Below are 14706 nucleotides of genomic sequence, written 5' to 3' on the forward strand. Positions count from 1 at the left end.
ATGCTGAGCGCCTGCGGCTGGTGGAGGTTAAAGGCGAGGAGCTTCTGGCTCTTCCTAAGGAGAAGACTTTGCTCCGCTGGGTGCGTGCTGGAGAGACGAGGTTTTGTGGTCGTCCTTGCAGTGTTTTATGTGAAAAATGACAGAGCGAAGAGCGTTGGTTGGAAATTTTTGCAAGAAGCCCAAGGAAGGTGGGTGTCCGCGTTGCTTGCAAACCAAAATGGGTCAGGCGCTGGATTTCCTCGGGCTGCTTTGGAAACGTCGGCTTCGTTAAAGAGATGAGGCGGGAGAGTAGCTGGTGCGAGTACAGCAGACGGCGCTGCCTCGTCTTCTCAGACACGTTCTCCGGTCAGCTCGTTGAACAGGGGAGCCGCTCCGGAGCCAGGCGAGGAGCCTCCGGATTCGCCCTGTGAGAGGAACGGCTTTCTCAGTTCAACTACCTCCGCTTCTGGATTCGATCCAGCTCAGTGAGAAGTTCTGAAGGGGCATCGCCGGTTGACTTCCCTGTCCCGCGTCTGTTCTGACAGGCGGTGCGGTTGTAGCCGCTCTCTGATTAGTTTTGGTCCCTCGGATGCATCGATTTACAGACCCTTCCTCTGCGATACAGCTTTTCTCGATGACAGTCATGAAGCGCATGGTAACTCAGCAGCCTAAATGATTCAGGCAAATTCGATGTGTTTGGCTTGTTCCAAACTTTTGTTTCCTTTCAGTGCTGTCGGGAGAACAGGTAGCCGTGATGCTTGTATCCAACTCATTCATGTGCCAGCGAGACACAAAGAGCTCCAGTGTAACCCATGTTTTACCTCGTTCGTCATTTATTTCCACTTTCAGCCGTGTTTTCTCTGGGCACTTTAGTGCCTCATAAAAATGCTTATCTTGCACCTAGGGTTGGTTGCTCCCCTCTGGTGCACTGCTGGGGTCTGGGAAGTCACTTCATCTTGCGGTGATAATGCCCATGTAAAATCCAAAGAAAATTCTGTATCTGTTCCACCCTTTAGCCACGTGTCCTTTTGTGGAATTATATTCACTCATGCAAATATTTTGACCTGTTAGTCATCACTGTAGGATCCAGGAACCTCATATTAAAGAATACAAGTAATTAAAATGAACAATTCTACCTGCAATTCCCACATTGCCTGACCTCTGCTTTGTCAGTCTTCCTCCATTGTTATTGGGTAAAGATGTCCAATTAATTCACTATAAAATCCACGCAAGCCCTTCACTGGGCAGACGTGCCTTGCAGGGACCACCGAGCTCTGGCTCATCAGGTGGAGAGGAGGTGCTTGGTCAGTGCAAAAATGTCCCCTTGCTTTCTGCAGACTGTTCTGCATCAGGAGCTTCTGGGTATAGCTGAAGGCATCGGCTTGCACTCTCCAAACATGTGCCTGGAGATTTAGGACCTGACTCAGAGCCTGTTGAATCCGGCAGGACTCTTTCAGCCGAGACCATTGGGCTTGAAATAGGACCCAAGAGAGACGGCATCCTCGGGGGACGTGCTCTGAACTTTGCTTGAGACATCGGTCATCTAAGCCTGTGTGCAGAGGTGAACTCAGGGAGAAGAGATCTGCTGCTGAGCATCCCTCTAATTCAGCGAACAACGCAGAGCCGCTGCTGGCGGATGGAGGTTTGCCTTGGAAAATTCTAGCTGCAAATGAGACGCATGATTTTAGGAATTAGAATAATTACCCCCTGGAACAGGTTCCCAAGGGATGTGATATATTCTGTATCACTTAGAGTCTTTAAATCACATTTGCATGTTTTTCCTAAAAGCGTGCCTAGTCACTCAAAGTGAAGGGCTGTTCTTGAGAAGCACAGCGTGACAAAGCTGAGCATCCTGTGGTTTGCAAGGGAGTTGAGCAGGGAATCACTGTGGTCCCGCGTGGATTCAGCTCTGTGGATCCCTGGAGGAGTGGGTTTTGGCACATCCTCGAGGAGAAGAGCTCACAACTGTCCCCTTGGCCGGCGCTGGCTGCCATGCAGGAATGTGCAGAATTGAGCAAGTGACCACACTGGGTATGACTCAGGAGTGAACCCCCCCAGCCAAAAATCTGCCTTCCCTTTCGGAACACACACAGTCCCTTCCTCGCTGAATCAGACGTCCCCAGGGGCTGAGCAATCCTGGCTGTGTCAGTGTTTCCAGGACCTTCCCTCCCACCGCTCCCTAAATGATGAGAGTGTTTTTGAAGACCTCATTTCCTGGCCTTTCCCTTTTATCTCTCCAAACAGCAAGTAAACGAGCAGCCCTTTGGTTTTTAGTTACTGCTTCTGCACCCGGTGAGCTATCAGAGGCTGTTGACGACGACTTTTCTCTTTTCCTTGCTCCTGCCTGCAGGATTTGGGGAGATAATTCATTTGGTCCTGGTGCTTTGTCAACTTTCAGCAGTTGTAATTGCCTAATGATCAGTGCTGATGCTGTTGTTAAGCCTGTTAAAACTTTGTCCTGCTGAAAAGCCAGACTGTGGCTGTCTCATCATGTTGTGCCTTGCTGTGTCGACTGGGGCCGCCTTTGATGCTCCCTCCCCGGCCCCCGTTTTGGCTGCCGGCGCCCACCGAGGATGCAGCAGGGTGCTCCCCACGCTGGGCAACCGTGCCTGGGGGTACAAATAAATAAAGAATAACCCTGCAGGGAGCCAGGTGCTTTCCTCCTCTCGCCTGCCCCGATGCCCGCGCTGGCCCTGAGAAACCCGGTGCTGGGAGGTGAAGGTGGTCCATCGCCCCGAGCCCCGGAGGGTGGGCGAGAAGAGCTCTCTGGAGGAGGCTGTCACTGGTAGGGCATTGCTATTTAGCAACCTGCATGCCATGTTTGCTCTTCCATCTCTCGGATGTCTTTTCCACCTTCGTTATAATTTTTTTTAGAGCTCTAATTGGCCGCATTTCGTGCTATCACCTTCTTTGCTGTGCATCTGAGGTGCCCAACTGGCTGGTGCCATCTCTCGAAGCCCCCGTCGCTCATCCTCTCCTCTTCCAAGGCTGTTTCTTACTTAATGACACACACTGAACATTAGTGCATTACCATCCCTTTTCCAAGAACAGTCTCCATCCACTCTTCTCTCGTCCCCCAGTGCCTCATCCAATTTAATTAATTATACTTAGTATATTACACATCCTGTCAAAGTTTTTCCTTTCCGAGGTTTAATGGTTTTTTAATTCTAATGCATGCTGCATGTGTAAGTGTTTTAGAAATGAGGCGAGCGTGCAGTGGCAAAGAGGCAGCATTACATCTGTGTGCCGCAGACAGTGAGGGTGGATCCCTGTAGAGAGGCTCCAGCAGAATTACTGCAGGACCGCATTGCCAGCCTTCCCGTTGCATCCCCCTTCTTGTGCTCGGGGCGGAAAATCGGGCTGATTCCCACCGCAGAGGGACACGTTTGGGTTAAACCTACCCGCTTATGGCACATCTCGTGCTCCTGCTGCAGAAGCGAATGCCCGGCCGGCGGCTCAGCCCCAGCACCGGCCGCATCTTCTCGGCTGCTGCAGCCCTGTGGTGAACTCCAGTGTAATGAACTTGACTCTTCTCCTCACGCTAACTCTCTGAAAGCACCAAATTACATCAGTCATTGCAGCCTTGCTTTGTCCCTTTGAAGAAAAGCCGCGTTGAGGATGCGATGGGGACTGGACTAATCGGGTAACACCCGCCGGGGCTGGTACCTATCGCTCTTTATTTCCCAGTGACAGTTAAAAGGTTTGGCCAGAAAAATGGTTTGGGAGGAATGACTTTGTGGGGTCTTATACTTACTAGCTTTGGGTATTTCCAGATAAAACCTGCTCAGACTAAGAGGGCTGTGGGTTGGTGGGGTTGTTTTTTTTTTGCCTGTCAGTGTTGCAAAATGCTTAGGTTTTGAAAATCCAGCTGGGCTCTGTCTGTCACACCATCACCGGGAGTAACGATGCCGTGGTGCAATTTAGCTGACAGCCCTGTGAACCGGGGCCAGGAGCCAACACAATCCAGCCTGACCTTGGGGCAGCGCTGCAGAAACGCGCCTCGGAGAAATCGGAAATCATCGGAGACTGCGCAGGCAGAGGTTGGGCCAGAAGTCCGCCGTGCTCCAGCAGCCCTGGAGCAGCCCACCTCGGGGAGAAGGAGCCTCTTGCCCCCTGCATTGGACCCCAGGACGGCGTTCAGACCCCCCACGTCGGACTTGGCATCAGTGCCCGGGCACCCACGGGTTGGCATCAGCGTGGCTGGAGCTGTGGAGCCAGCTGCTTTCCTTGCAGTACTTACACCGGTCATGGAAATATGGTTATTTTCTATTCCCATTGTTCAGCCGTCTCCCCACCGCTCTTCAGTTTACAGCCCCAGACAAACTCAAGTGCTTGATCTCCATCTCGCCCCTATGGCTGCGGGACGGGACGGGATGGGACGGGGTGGGATGGGATGGGATGGGATGGGATGGGACCCCACCAGCATTCCTGGAAATTGAGCTTCTCCATGACTCACAGGTAATGTAATTTCCTTAGGCTTATAATGAGATTTTAGATTTGACTCTTGACCTTATAGTAATTTTATGTGTATATTTATACACTATGATCACTCTCTTAATTAATGAAGGTAAACTTAATTGCCAGAACGAAGTTTCGGCTGAATTAAATGGGCCAGATTCCCAGCCTGTTTTGTCAATGCTGTGATCTCTTCTGGTGGCCATGGGGCCAGCCTAATCCACGGCTGGTGTTTCCCTGGCATCGCTGTTATCCCTCCTCGGCATGCAGCTGGAAGCTCGTTTGAGCCCTCCGTGTAGATCCGTGGCCAGGACAGAGAGGAAAGGGAGCGTCCTTGTGTTGCTGTGAGTCATGGTGCTGGATCGGACCACGGGTGCTGTTGGATGCTGGACAATGCAGAGCAGCTTTTGCAGAGCTCTCCTCATGGCCATCCCAGTTCCCTCTGGGATTTTCTGATGCATCTGCCACCTTAGGCCAGCATCTCATCGTGGGACATCCCTGCGCTTCACAGGAGAGGATCCACCAGCATGGAAAAGCCCCATGTTCATCCAAAAAAGAGTTAAAGTATAACACCACGGAGGGGATAGCGCCAGGCTCCAGGGTGGAGGAGCGAGAGGTCAATGTCATGATGAGAGTTGGCCAGCAACCAACGCTTTTGGTTTAAAAAAAAAGAAAGGGGGAAAAATTCCCTAGCTATCTCTCGATGGTGGGGAACGCCCCATCGTGCTGGGAAGGCTTCCAGCTCCCTCCGCTCTTCAGAGCTGTGCACTTTTAGAAAGTACAAAGAGCTTCTCATAATGTTTTGCCTTGTGGGTACGTCTATGATTAATTCCGTGCAAGCATTACTGGTGCAATAACAATACTGGAGGTCCTAAAACTGAAAAAGGAAACACATTTGGCTCGTACTTCATACACAATCACTTACACTTAAGCTATTGATAGTTGATTGGGATCTGTAGACTGCTGGGCTGGTGCCACTGGGTTTCTGAGCGCGTTCAATGGCTGGAACAGACAGCGAGGCTGTAGGTTTTGGCAAGCTGTAGGTCTCATTAGTCAGGCTGACTGTATCTGACACGAGAGATTCCCATCCACCAAGATGAAGCTCACTTCCCTAGGCTTTGGCTGACGTCCCAACAATATTTACATGAAGGACAACAGAGGATCAGTGTTAGATTAAGGCTGTGAGTTTCCAGTAGGCAGACAGTTAAATATTCTATTGAAATACTCTTTTGATTATTTAGATAATAATGAAGTTTATGCATGTCCTTGAGAAATCTGGGGAAAGGCAGTTGTTTTATGCTAAGCATGCAAAGATGTGTTTAATCTTGATAATAGGAGTAAATTATGTATCAGCGTTTATAACCTCGGCTCCTTTATTTCTCACTTGTTGTGTGGAAGCACCAGAAACCTCGCAGGGAAGGGAGAGCCGCCTTGGGCGGGTGCGCGGGAGGGGGCAGGCGGGGGTCTCACCCGCAGCCCCGCTCCTGCCAGCCCCCTGGCCCTCCCCATCCCTGCGGGGAGAGGATGACGATGGGTCGTTCCGCTTCGTCCTGGCCAAGGGAGGTGCTGGCTGCGGTAACACGTTGGCCGTGAGCCCCCCAAGGGGTGGCCATCGGTAGGCGAGGGCAGGGATGCTGCTCCGACAGGCGCTGGGCCAGGAGCTGGCCCGGTACGAGTGGCTGCCAATTGCTTCTTATCTGCCCCAACTGTAATTTCTGTTTTGTTGGATTTTTTATCAGAATCGTCGAGTAGCTATTTTCTGCGCAACGCCTGATTTTGAATGGGACGGGGTAATAATTCGATTTATTGCTGCCGTTGGAATGTGGCTGCCTGGCTGGTCCTGCGTTACCCTGACAGAATATGTGAATTCGTCTGTTTTGGATTTGATAATAGCAGAGAGAAGTAACCTTTGGATTAATTTGTTTTAGCGACTAAAGTCCCATTAAATGGAAGGCAGCTGGTGTCAAAGGCATAAACGGAGACAAAGTTTTGCTCCCAATTGTGGGAAATGTGTTTAAACAGACTAGAAATGTTTCCATCTCTGCAGGGTATAATATACTCAAATGGTTACATTAACATGAAAAAAATATAAGAAAGAGTGTATTTAGGACAATCCCTCTGTATCCAGTGTTAATGAAATTGAATTCCAGTAATGAAGTCAAAGGGTTGTATTCTGCACTCGTGCAGGCAGCACAGTAACTGCCATTAGCATTAATGGGAGCTGTGCCTATGAATTACGGAGCCGGAATGGTTTGAGATGGAAAAGGTCTACCGGATCCCAGAGTGCTCTCCTCTCCGAGGACCAGATCCTGCATCCTAACAGCAGTTAGGATGCTAATGAGCCCTGTATCGAGGCATGAGTAGCGAAGTTTCGGAGGTGAAATCCCCGCCGCTCGGGGGCCAGCACGAGCTCTACAGACCACTTAAGAAAAGGATTAATTGGAGTTTAAATGTTGCGTTCCGCCGGTCCTCTGAAAGGGAATTAATTTTGCCTTGTGAATGAGGTGGGGATTGGCCCACAGTCCTGGATAAAGGGGGGCAGCCAGCATTAAATTGCATTCCAGCCCATAATATCTTCTGGGGCTGACTCCGCTGTAGTGCACGGCGTGCCCAAAACCCAGCTCCTCTTGCTTTGGGTGATCGCCCTCCTTCCCACAGCCACCTTCTCATCCCGAAGGCTTCGGCGTGCCCGGGAAGGCGTTTTTCCGGAGGAAATCTTTTCCACCAAACCTATCCTTAGCCCTCCGGTGTGTACCTAGCCAGGCACCCCAGATGCGTCGGCGTGTCAGGCTTCATTCCTGACACAGGGACCCTTCCGCAGAAGAAAAGGCGTTATTAATGGTAATACAGAGCAGGCGAAGAGGTGAACGGGCCAGCGCCCGGACTGGTGTAAATGAGCACGGGTTCTCGGCGCTTCTCGGGAGCTGTATGTGTCTGCAGCAGCCGGGAGCGAGCCCTGTCGCATCTCTCCATTGACCATTACAGAAGCACTGCCCATGAGCTGCATTCAGCCATGGGTCCTTATCAGCAATTGCCTGATAAATTAATCTAATTCGCATCCCTCGTTTCGTTAAAAGAATTCCTCGCAGGCATTTGCTTTGTCCAAGCACTGTTGACCTCCTGCGTCGGGACAGACAATCCAGGATTAAAAATACAGCGTTTTTTAGCTCGCATAAATCCTGAACAATGGCGAAAGAGAGGAAAAGAAAGGCTCCTCGTTGCGGTAAAGAGCATTTGTCACTGTCCCTGGTTATTAGTATCCTCCGAGCATTGTGCAAGGGAAGCCACGCCAGGATTACATTCCTGCATTGACTGGAGATTTCTTATTAGGAAAGGCGAAGAAGGCTCTGTAAAAGCCCATAGGTCAAAAATATAATACACTGTTCCCCACCTCTTGTTTCCTGATATTATGCTATTACAGGAGATAAGGGAGAGGTGCAGAGTCTTAATTTACAAGCAAATGATGAACCATGGCTGGGGACTGTTTGTATTTTGCTGGAGCTTATTATTTTATCTGGAGTGTAATGCGGTGGATCGCTGCTCCCGAGCCGGGAACGGCCGCTCCTGGCGGGGTGGAGGGGAGGTGGGCTCCGCCGGCGTGCCGAGGGTGGTGGGTGCTGCACGGGGGCTCGGGGACGTGCCTCACGCCTTGTGGCACACATCCCCGAGAAAATTGAGGTGCTGGAGCTGAAAAGAAACCCCAAAGTAGCTGGAAGAGGAGTGTTAAATAATGCAGTTGCGCATTGTCCATGAAAGATGGCTAACCATGAGTAAACATCAACAGCAGTGTTTGATCCCTTCATGTTTACTATTTATTCATATTTATTATTCATAAATTCCGTCACAAATGTTAGGCCCGCACCCCAGTGAGACATTTGCATTTTATTTTAAGTTTCATTCCCCCACACCCCCCTTGGTTTCATGAACTGAGATTTAATGATTTGCTTTTCCACATCATTCCTGTGCTGGCTCTCCCTGGCTCTCCTCTTCTTGTTTCAGGAAGAGATTTCTAACATGGAAAAGTGATATTTGAATAGATTCCCCTAAGGCAATCAATTTACTTTTAATTTGTCTGGAACTAAGCTTTTCTTTGTTGCAATGAGAAAGGATTGAAACTGCTGTAAAATTTATTAGCTTCCAGGAAGATTTTGAAATGAATTTTTTAATGATCGTGCTGTTTGCTGTACCCAGGAGCAGTGTCATCATGATTACAGTATAATCATACGGTTGCTGAGGAAAACACCGAAATGTGGAGATAGAGCCAGGCTCCTGCACAAGGGTTACCTGCGGTACCGGCCCAGGTACGGCCACGCGTGCCCCGCACCGGCACAGGGCTGGGGTTTTTGGGCTACGGCCGCCCCGCACGACGCTCGCCCACGCAACCCCCGCGCCAGCCGGGCTGCGATTCTTCCAGTCGCCCTTTTTCTTTCTTATTTTTCATTTTCAAGCGACTCCTCCGCTCCTTTTCCTTGCTCCCCATGTAATAGCACAAACGAGCTCTACTTACTCACCTCGGCAAAGCTGCTCTGACATGGATTGGATTGAACTGAGCGGCTGTTTGAAAATGGAAACTCCGGGGACTATTGTCATCGCCCAAATTGCACCTTAGATTGTATAACAGCACATGTCATCTGGCCATTTATCAGGAATATTACATTCCCAGGCACTTGCACCTTGCTACGATTTAACTTTGTCTCTTTGGCCAGCGCTGCGATTCCACTGGAGATAATTCAATTGCTCCGAGAGCTGAACGGGCACCTCGCACATCGGCTCCGTGTTGCTCTGCCACAGGTACGCGGGCTTTGAATAGGAGACTGAAAGCACTTGCACACCCTGGACGGTCGTTAATCCTTCCTTTTAATGAGAGAAAGCCCCGTGCAGGGGCAGCCCCAGTGTTTCATGTCCCCTCCCTGCCTCTCGTCTCGCTGTGCCCTGGTCCCCGGCTCCCGATCCCCGCCGGCGGTGCTGGCCGTGCCTCTGCCCGCAGACGAGAGCTGTGGGTGGTGGTGTCTCTCCCACCAGATTTTCCTGCAGCCCCCCCGCCTGGCTCGGACCCCGGAGGCAGCTCACGGGGCTGGCTGGGGCTCGGGTTAGTTGCCTTTGTGCCGGTCCCCCGAGGTGCAAGTAGAGCAGGTTTGAAATCTGGAGCTCAACATGGGTTTTGCCATGCTCGTTGAGGAGCGTATTTATTCCAGAGGTGGCTGTTGGTTTTATTTTATTTCATTTCATATTTGCTATGTGAGAGCGTATGTTTAGCAATGACACGTTTTTTTCTGCCAAGCCTCACTGCAGGATAACTGCTCACCTCTTGATGGCGAGGGTTCCGCCAGGATGTTTTTGTACCTGGGGAACATTTTAAAAGCGACCCTGCCCTAAGGTGCTCCGAAACAAGATTCTGGATTTGTGCTGGGTGAAGGCAGACTGGCTGAAAAATGGACATCGCTGCTGCGGGACCTGCGCACGTCGTGTGCCAGACGGCACAGCCATCACCCGTGCGTGGCACCTGCGCTCCGGCGAGCAGGTTCAGCGTCTCTCTGGCCAGCCCGCGTGTGACACGGGGATCCCTACAGCCAGATTTGCAATAGGACTTTCTCCCCAGCGTCTGTGCGATGTTCTCGGCTCGTTAGAAAGCCCAGCCCAGCTCAGGGTGGCTTGCAAAGCCCCGGACCGTGGTGTTCCCCTTCCCCAGTCTGTCCCAGCCAGCGGCTCCCTGCCAGCCCAGTGCATCGGGCTCCTTGCGGACTCCCATCCAGGATGAAGCATTTGCTCGGTGGCTTCTGCAAAGCAGTGCCGGAGCCGTGGTGTTGCTTACCCAGCGCTTCCCCTCCATCGTTTTTTCCTTCCTTTGCCTCTCGCCCGGCCCCGTGGGGCCACAGTTTCACACCAGCTCGCTCAGCCCCCCGCCGTCGGAGCGTTGGGCGCGGAGGTGGGAAGCCGCCTGTTTTGGCTGCCTGCCACCCGTCATGTCGTGCGCGGTGCGGTGGTTATTACCTGGGCTTTGCTCCTTGCATTAAGAACATTTTTTTTAGTGCAGACGGTAACAGTCGTATTGACTAGGGCAGGTCTAGGGCTGTAAAAAAAAATTTCCTGTTGTCCTATTTCCGATTGTTAAAAGTGGTAAAAAACCAAGACAGAACAGTCCAATAAAGAGCCTGTGAATGTGAATGACCGTCCTGGGTGCCGTTACGGCCGGGTGAGTCAGACCTAGCTGCAAAGGGCAGCGCCAGGAGCGGTGCCCGGCGGCTCCGTGCCTGCCTCTGCTTTGGGGCGGCATTTGCTCCGGCGCAGGAGGAAGGTGCGAGGTGACAGCCCTGGGATCACCCGCTGGAGGAGCCCAGACCCCTCTGAGCTTGCTTGCTTTGGACCTGGGATAGCAGAGGAGTAGGGTGGCGTTCGTGCGTATCAACGGGGCACGCTTGTGCCCTCAAAATAGTATTTTATATCAGCTACAGGGTTAAGGCAGGGATGGGTGGGTAGCTGAGGATCCTCATTCTGCTCAGGGCTCCGTGCTGGTCCTTGGGTCTGCTGCCAGCTCAGGGCTGGGCTGGGCAGCCTGGACACGCGTTGTCCCCAAGAGCAGGATGGTTTCTGGCTGCAGGATGCGGTCCCTGCAGACCAAAGCTGAGGTGTGTGGCGGGGACAGGAGCAGGGAGGCAGAATGTGCCGTGGAGCTACCTGTTGTCTTCAGGTCTGTGGGTGGATGGTGGCTCCTGCCCCTCTGCCTGTCAACCCCGGCGTCTTTCGTACTTGCTGCATTCCCTTCATAAAGTAAAAGATGGAAACAGTATAATTTAACGTAACGCTTTCCATCTCTTCCCCTGCCTGCGTTTCAGCTGCCGCTGGTGTGACTTGTAGACAAGCATCTTGGTGTCCAAAGCCGATCATCTCCCCAGCAGATAGGCACCACGGCAGCGGTCTTTAATAAAACCGCTCTTAAAGCACGGGTCCCTTTCTAAGGTTTGAGGATATCCACTTGCAGTGCAGTCATCAGTGAAGTCCTCGATTTGTTTTTAACGGTAAAGTGTGCCAGCGCGGAATAAATGGGTCAAGGCAAGACAAACCCGCCTGTGCTCCATCTGGAGGGCAGCTTACCTCGGCTGCGGTGGTCCTGTGGATGTGGGGCTGAGCCGTGGTGCTGGGTGGGGAAGATGAGGAGCAGCAGCTCCCTCCGTGTCCTCCCGCGCCGGACCAGCCAGCCCAGCGCGCACCCAGGTCCGGCGTTTCATGTTTGTGGAGAGACTGAAGTGATGTGCGCTCCAGCAACACGCCCAAGGTCACACAGCACAATAAATCAGTGTCTCATCGGGGATGAGAACCCAAGATATTTCTGTAGCCCCTCCAGCCATCACCAAGTCCTCTGCTATCGCAGCCAGACTACACAACTTTGTATGCCTGTAGCACCCTTTTGAAGTTAAGCTGTGGATAAATAGGCAGACAGCAACACTTTCTGGGCAATTTTGCTTTTTTTTTTTTATTTTGCTCAAGTACTTGAAAGTAACAGAATCAAAGTATAAGAGCATGGGCTTTTAGATCTCGGTGCAGGTTGTTCTGCATGTAAGGCTCAGCGCATCCTTCTCTCAAACTGCTGTAAAGGCGGCTGCCGAAACCCAGACCTCCTACACAGCCACACGGCGCCGCGCTCCGCACCACCGGGTAGCCGCTCTGATGTAGAGAAAAAGCTAATGTTTTACCCATAGATTTTTCAATTAATTGGCTTCTTCTCCTTTAAAAAAAAATCCCCCCCCCCCCCTTTTTTTTTCCTGAGGTCTGCCTTTTACTCGTTTATTCTCTGTAAGTGTTAAGCTGCTCATATTTTGGTGCATTGTGTTATGTGCTGAGAATTTTTATCAGCCGCCCTAGTGCTCGAATGTGGTGGAAATACCAATGTGTCTGAGGAGCGGAGGTTATGCACACAGATGTACAAAGCATCAAAATGAACGGTTTGCAGATGGACGGGAAGCAAACCCAGGCTGAGTCTGCACCTTCGCACGCTTCAATCCGTCAAAGCGGCACCGACCGAGCGCAGCCTTGTATGGGCAGTGGTGTTAGTGCTTTAATGCTGCTTTGCGCGTATATAGGTTATGATAGGAAGGAGCTACGTCTTTGCGTAGGGAAAGGTTGTGCTTTACGAGGGCTAGCTGCAACTACGAGTTCTTATCAAATGAAGGAAAAGTCGTAAGCCGAGACTGAAAAGCAGCCGGGAGCCTGCAGTGTTTGGCGGGAGCCACGGTCGGATGCTCAGCAAAAGCTGGGGATGTCGAGACTCTTGGATTTGATTTCCAGCTTTGCGCTCGGCTGAGCCCGGCTGCCTCCCTGGGCCCCAGTTTGTCCGTCCGCGATGGGGAGGTGAGGCTGTGCAGTCCCTCGGGGTCGGCGGGCAGCGCGGGGACACGTGCGAGCACCGGGCACGAGGGTTCGCGCCCGCCTGGGAGCCCTCAGACGTGGGCATGGAGGGTCCTTGGAAAGGGTTAAACCACCACTCCGTATTTCAGCCCTGTAAAGTGGTGTTGGGACAGCCCCAAGTCGAGAGAAGGGATCTTTATTGCTCTTGTATGAATAAAGCCCCAGCGCTGGGAATGACACATTTAATCTTCAGTGGAGTGGGCAGTCTTGGAGATTTATAAAGCCTCTGTTGTGTGGGAGGTCAGTAGGGATTAAGCAAAAAGTTAAAACACTCATATACACCAAAAGAAAAAAATAAAAAGAACCCCCCCTCCTCCCTCTATTCCTTTCCCCCCTCTGCAAAAAGTCAAGCTTAAATGTCACGTCAAACCAAGCTTAAAACGCGGTGGCTTTTAGCGCTGGTTACTAAACCCAGAAACTGCTGACTCTGAGCGGCTGGACACATGGGACAGACCCGCCGGGACGGATTTGCAGCCGTGACTCCTTTCCCCGGGTTGCAGGTCTGGCGGCGGCAGATGACGCGCAACCTGTTGGAAACCGAACTCCGGTCTTTAGAGAAATGGCAGAGAAACGGCAGCAAAAATCCCTCTTCCGAGCCTTGCCTTAAAAACGGTTTGGGGTAGGCTAACCATTGCTTGGGTGGGAGCAATGGGCAGCGCCTGGCTCGGCGGGGGCTCCCCCGACCCCGGGCGGGCTGGGGAGGTGGGGGGCAGCGTCACCCCCGTCGGGGCTCCCCCCCTTCACCGTCCCTTGTGCTTTTTTTTTTTCCCCACGCAGATCAGAGCGAAGGATTTCATTGCAGGGAGGAGTGCCGCATCCTGGGCCACTCGGACAGGTGCTGGATGCCCCGCGGCGCCGTCCCCAGCCGCGCCAAATCCCCCGAGCACGGGAGGAACGTCATCGCCCTCTCCATCGAGGCGACGGCGGTGGACGCGGAGCCTTACGCAGACTGCAGCACAAAAAGGACCTTCGCCACCTTCGGCAAGGAGGGCGGCGAGCCCCTCGCCGACGAGCGGCTCGCCAACGCCAAAGGCAAAAGAACGGTGGACCCGGCCGCCTGCAGCCCCAAGGTGAGCGGTGCCGTCCGCGAGGCGGGCAACGGCTGCGAGGCCGTCAGCCCCGTCACCTCGCCCCTCCACCTGAAGAGCCCTTTGTCCGGCAAGCCGGTGGCACCCTACGGCGCCGGGCACTGCGCCGGCAACCGGGAACGGGAGCCCTTTGGGAACAGTGGCCCTTCCCGGCCGACGGAGGCAGAGCCCCGGGGGGCGGACAGCGAGAGCGGCGGGCAGGAGGGTAACCCGCTCCTGCAGGAACGCCGGGAAAAGGACTCGCCCGGCGCCCGGAGACTAAAAGACATCGTCCTCTGAGCGGCACCCGGCGAGAGGAGGAGGAGGAGGAGGAGGAGGAAGAGGAGGAGGAGGAGGAGGAGGTGGTGGAGGAGGAGGATGAGGGACCGCACGACTCCCAGCGCAGATTGTTTTTATCGCTTACCAATGGTTCACAGATTGCTGTATTTAAAAGCTTTCCCTAAATGTATTGTTTATAAATGAAGCTATCGTTAATGTGACAATCCCACTTGTCTCAACAGGCAGCAGGGGTGTGCAGCCGGAGCAAAGTAGCGGGTGTTTTGCTTTTGCCGGGAGGCGGTGGGTGGCGGGGGGCGGAGGCGAGACCCCCCCCCCCGGTCCTCAGGAGCGCTCGGTATCCCCTCCTCGGAGTTTATATATTTTTTTATATCTCAAAACGAAGATATATTTCCAGTCCTGGAAAGAATCGAATGGCAAATTCCTTATTCGGACATCTTTGGTAATCACCCCGGCGGTTTTGTAGTCTAGACAAAATAGCGGCCATTTCTTGTGTGCGACTGTT

General features: G+C 52.7%; 1 protein-coding gene across 2 annotated transcripts in view; it reads left to right on the forward strand.

Annotated features, from left to right (window-relative positions):
- The window catches only part of PCDH19 (protocadherin 19), a 54739-nt gene extending 40526 nt beyond the window's left edge, over positions 1 to 14213 (forward strand). For both annotated transcript variants that reach the window (XM_049827926.1, XM_049827927.1), the window contains exon 5: positions 13615 to 14213. In XM_049827926.1, the coding sequence (XP_049683883.1) occupies positions 13615 to 14204 (590 nt within the window). In that variant the 3' untranslated portion in view covers positions 14205 to 14213. The remainder of the gene's footprint in view (positions 1 to 13614) is intronic.
- The last annotated feature ends 493 nt before the right edge of the window (positions 14214 to 14706 follow it).

This window comes from Accipiter gentilis, chromosome 24 (genome assembly GCF_929443795.1).
Source record: "Accipiter gentilis chromosome 24, bAccGen1.1, whole genome shotgun sequence".
NCBI lineage: Eukaryota > Metazoa > Chordata > Aves > Accipitriformes > Accipitridae > Astur > Astur gentilis.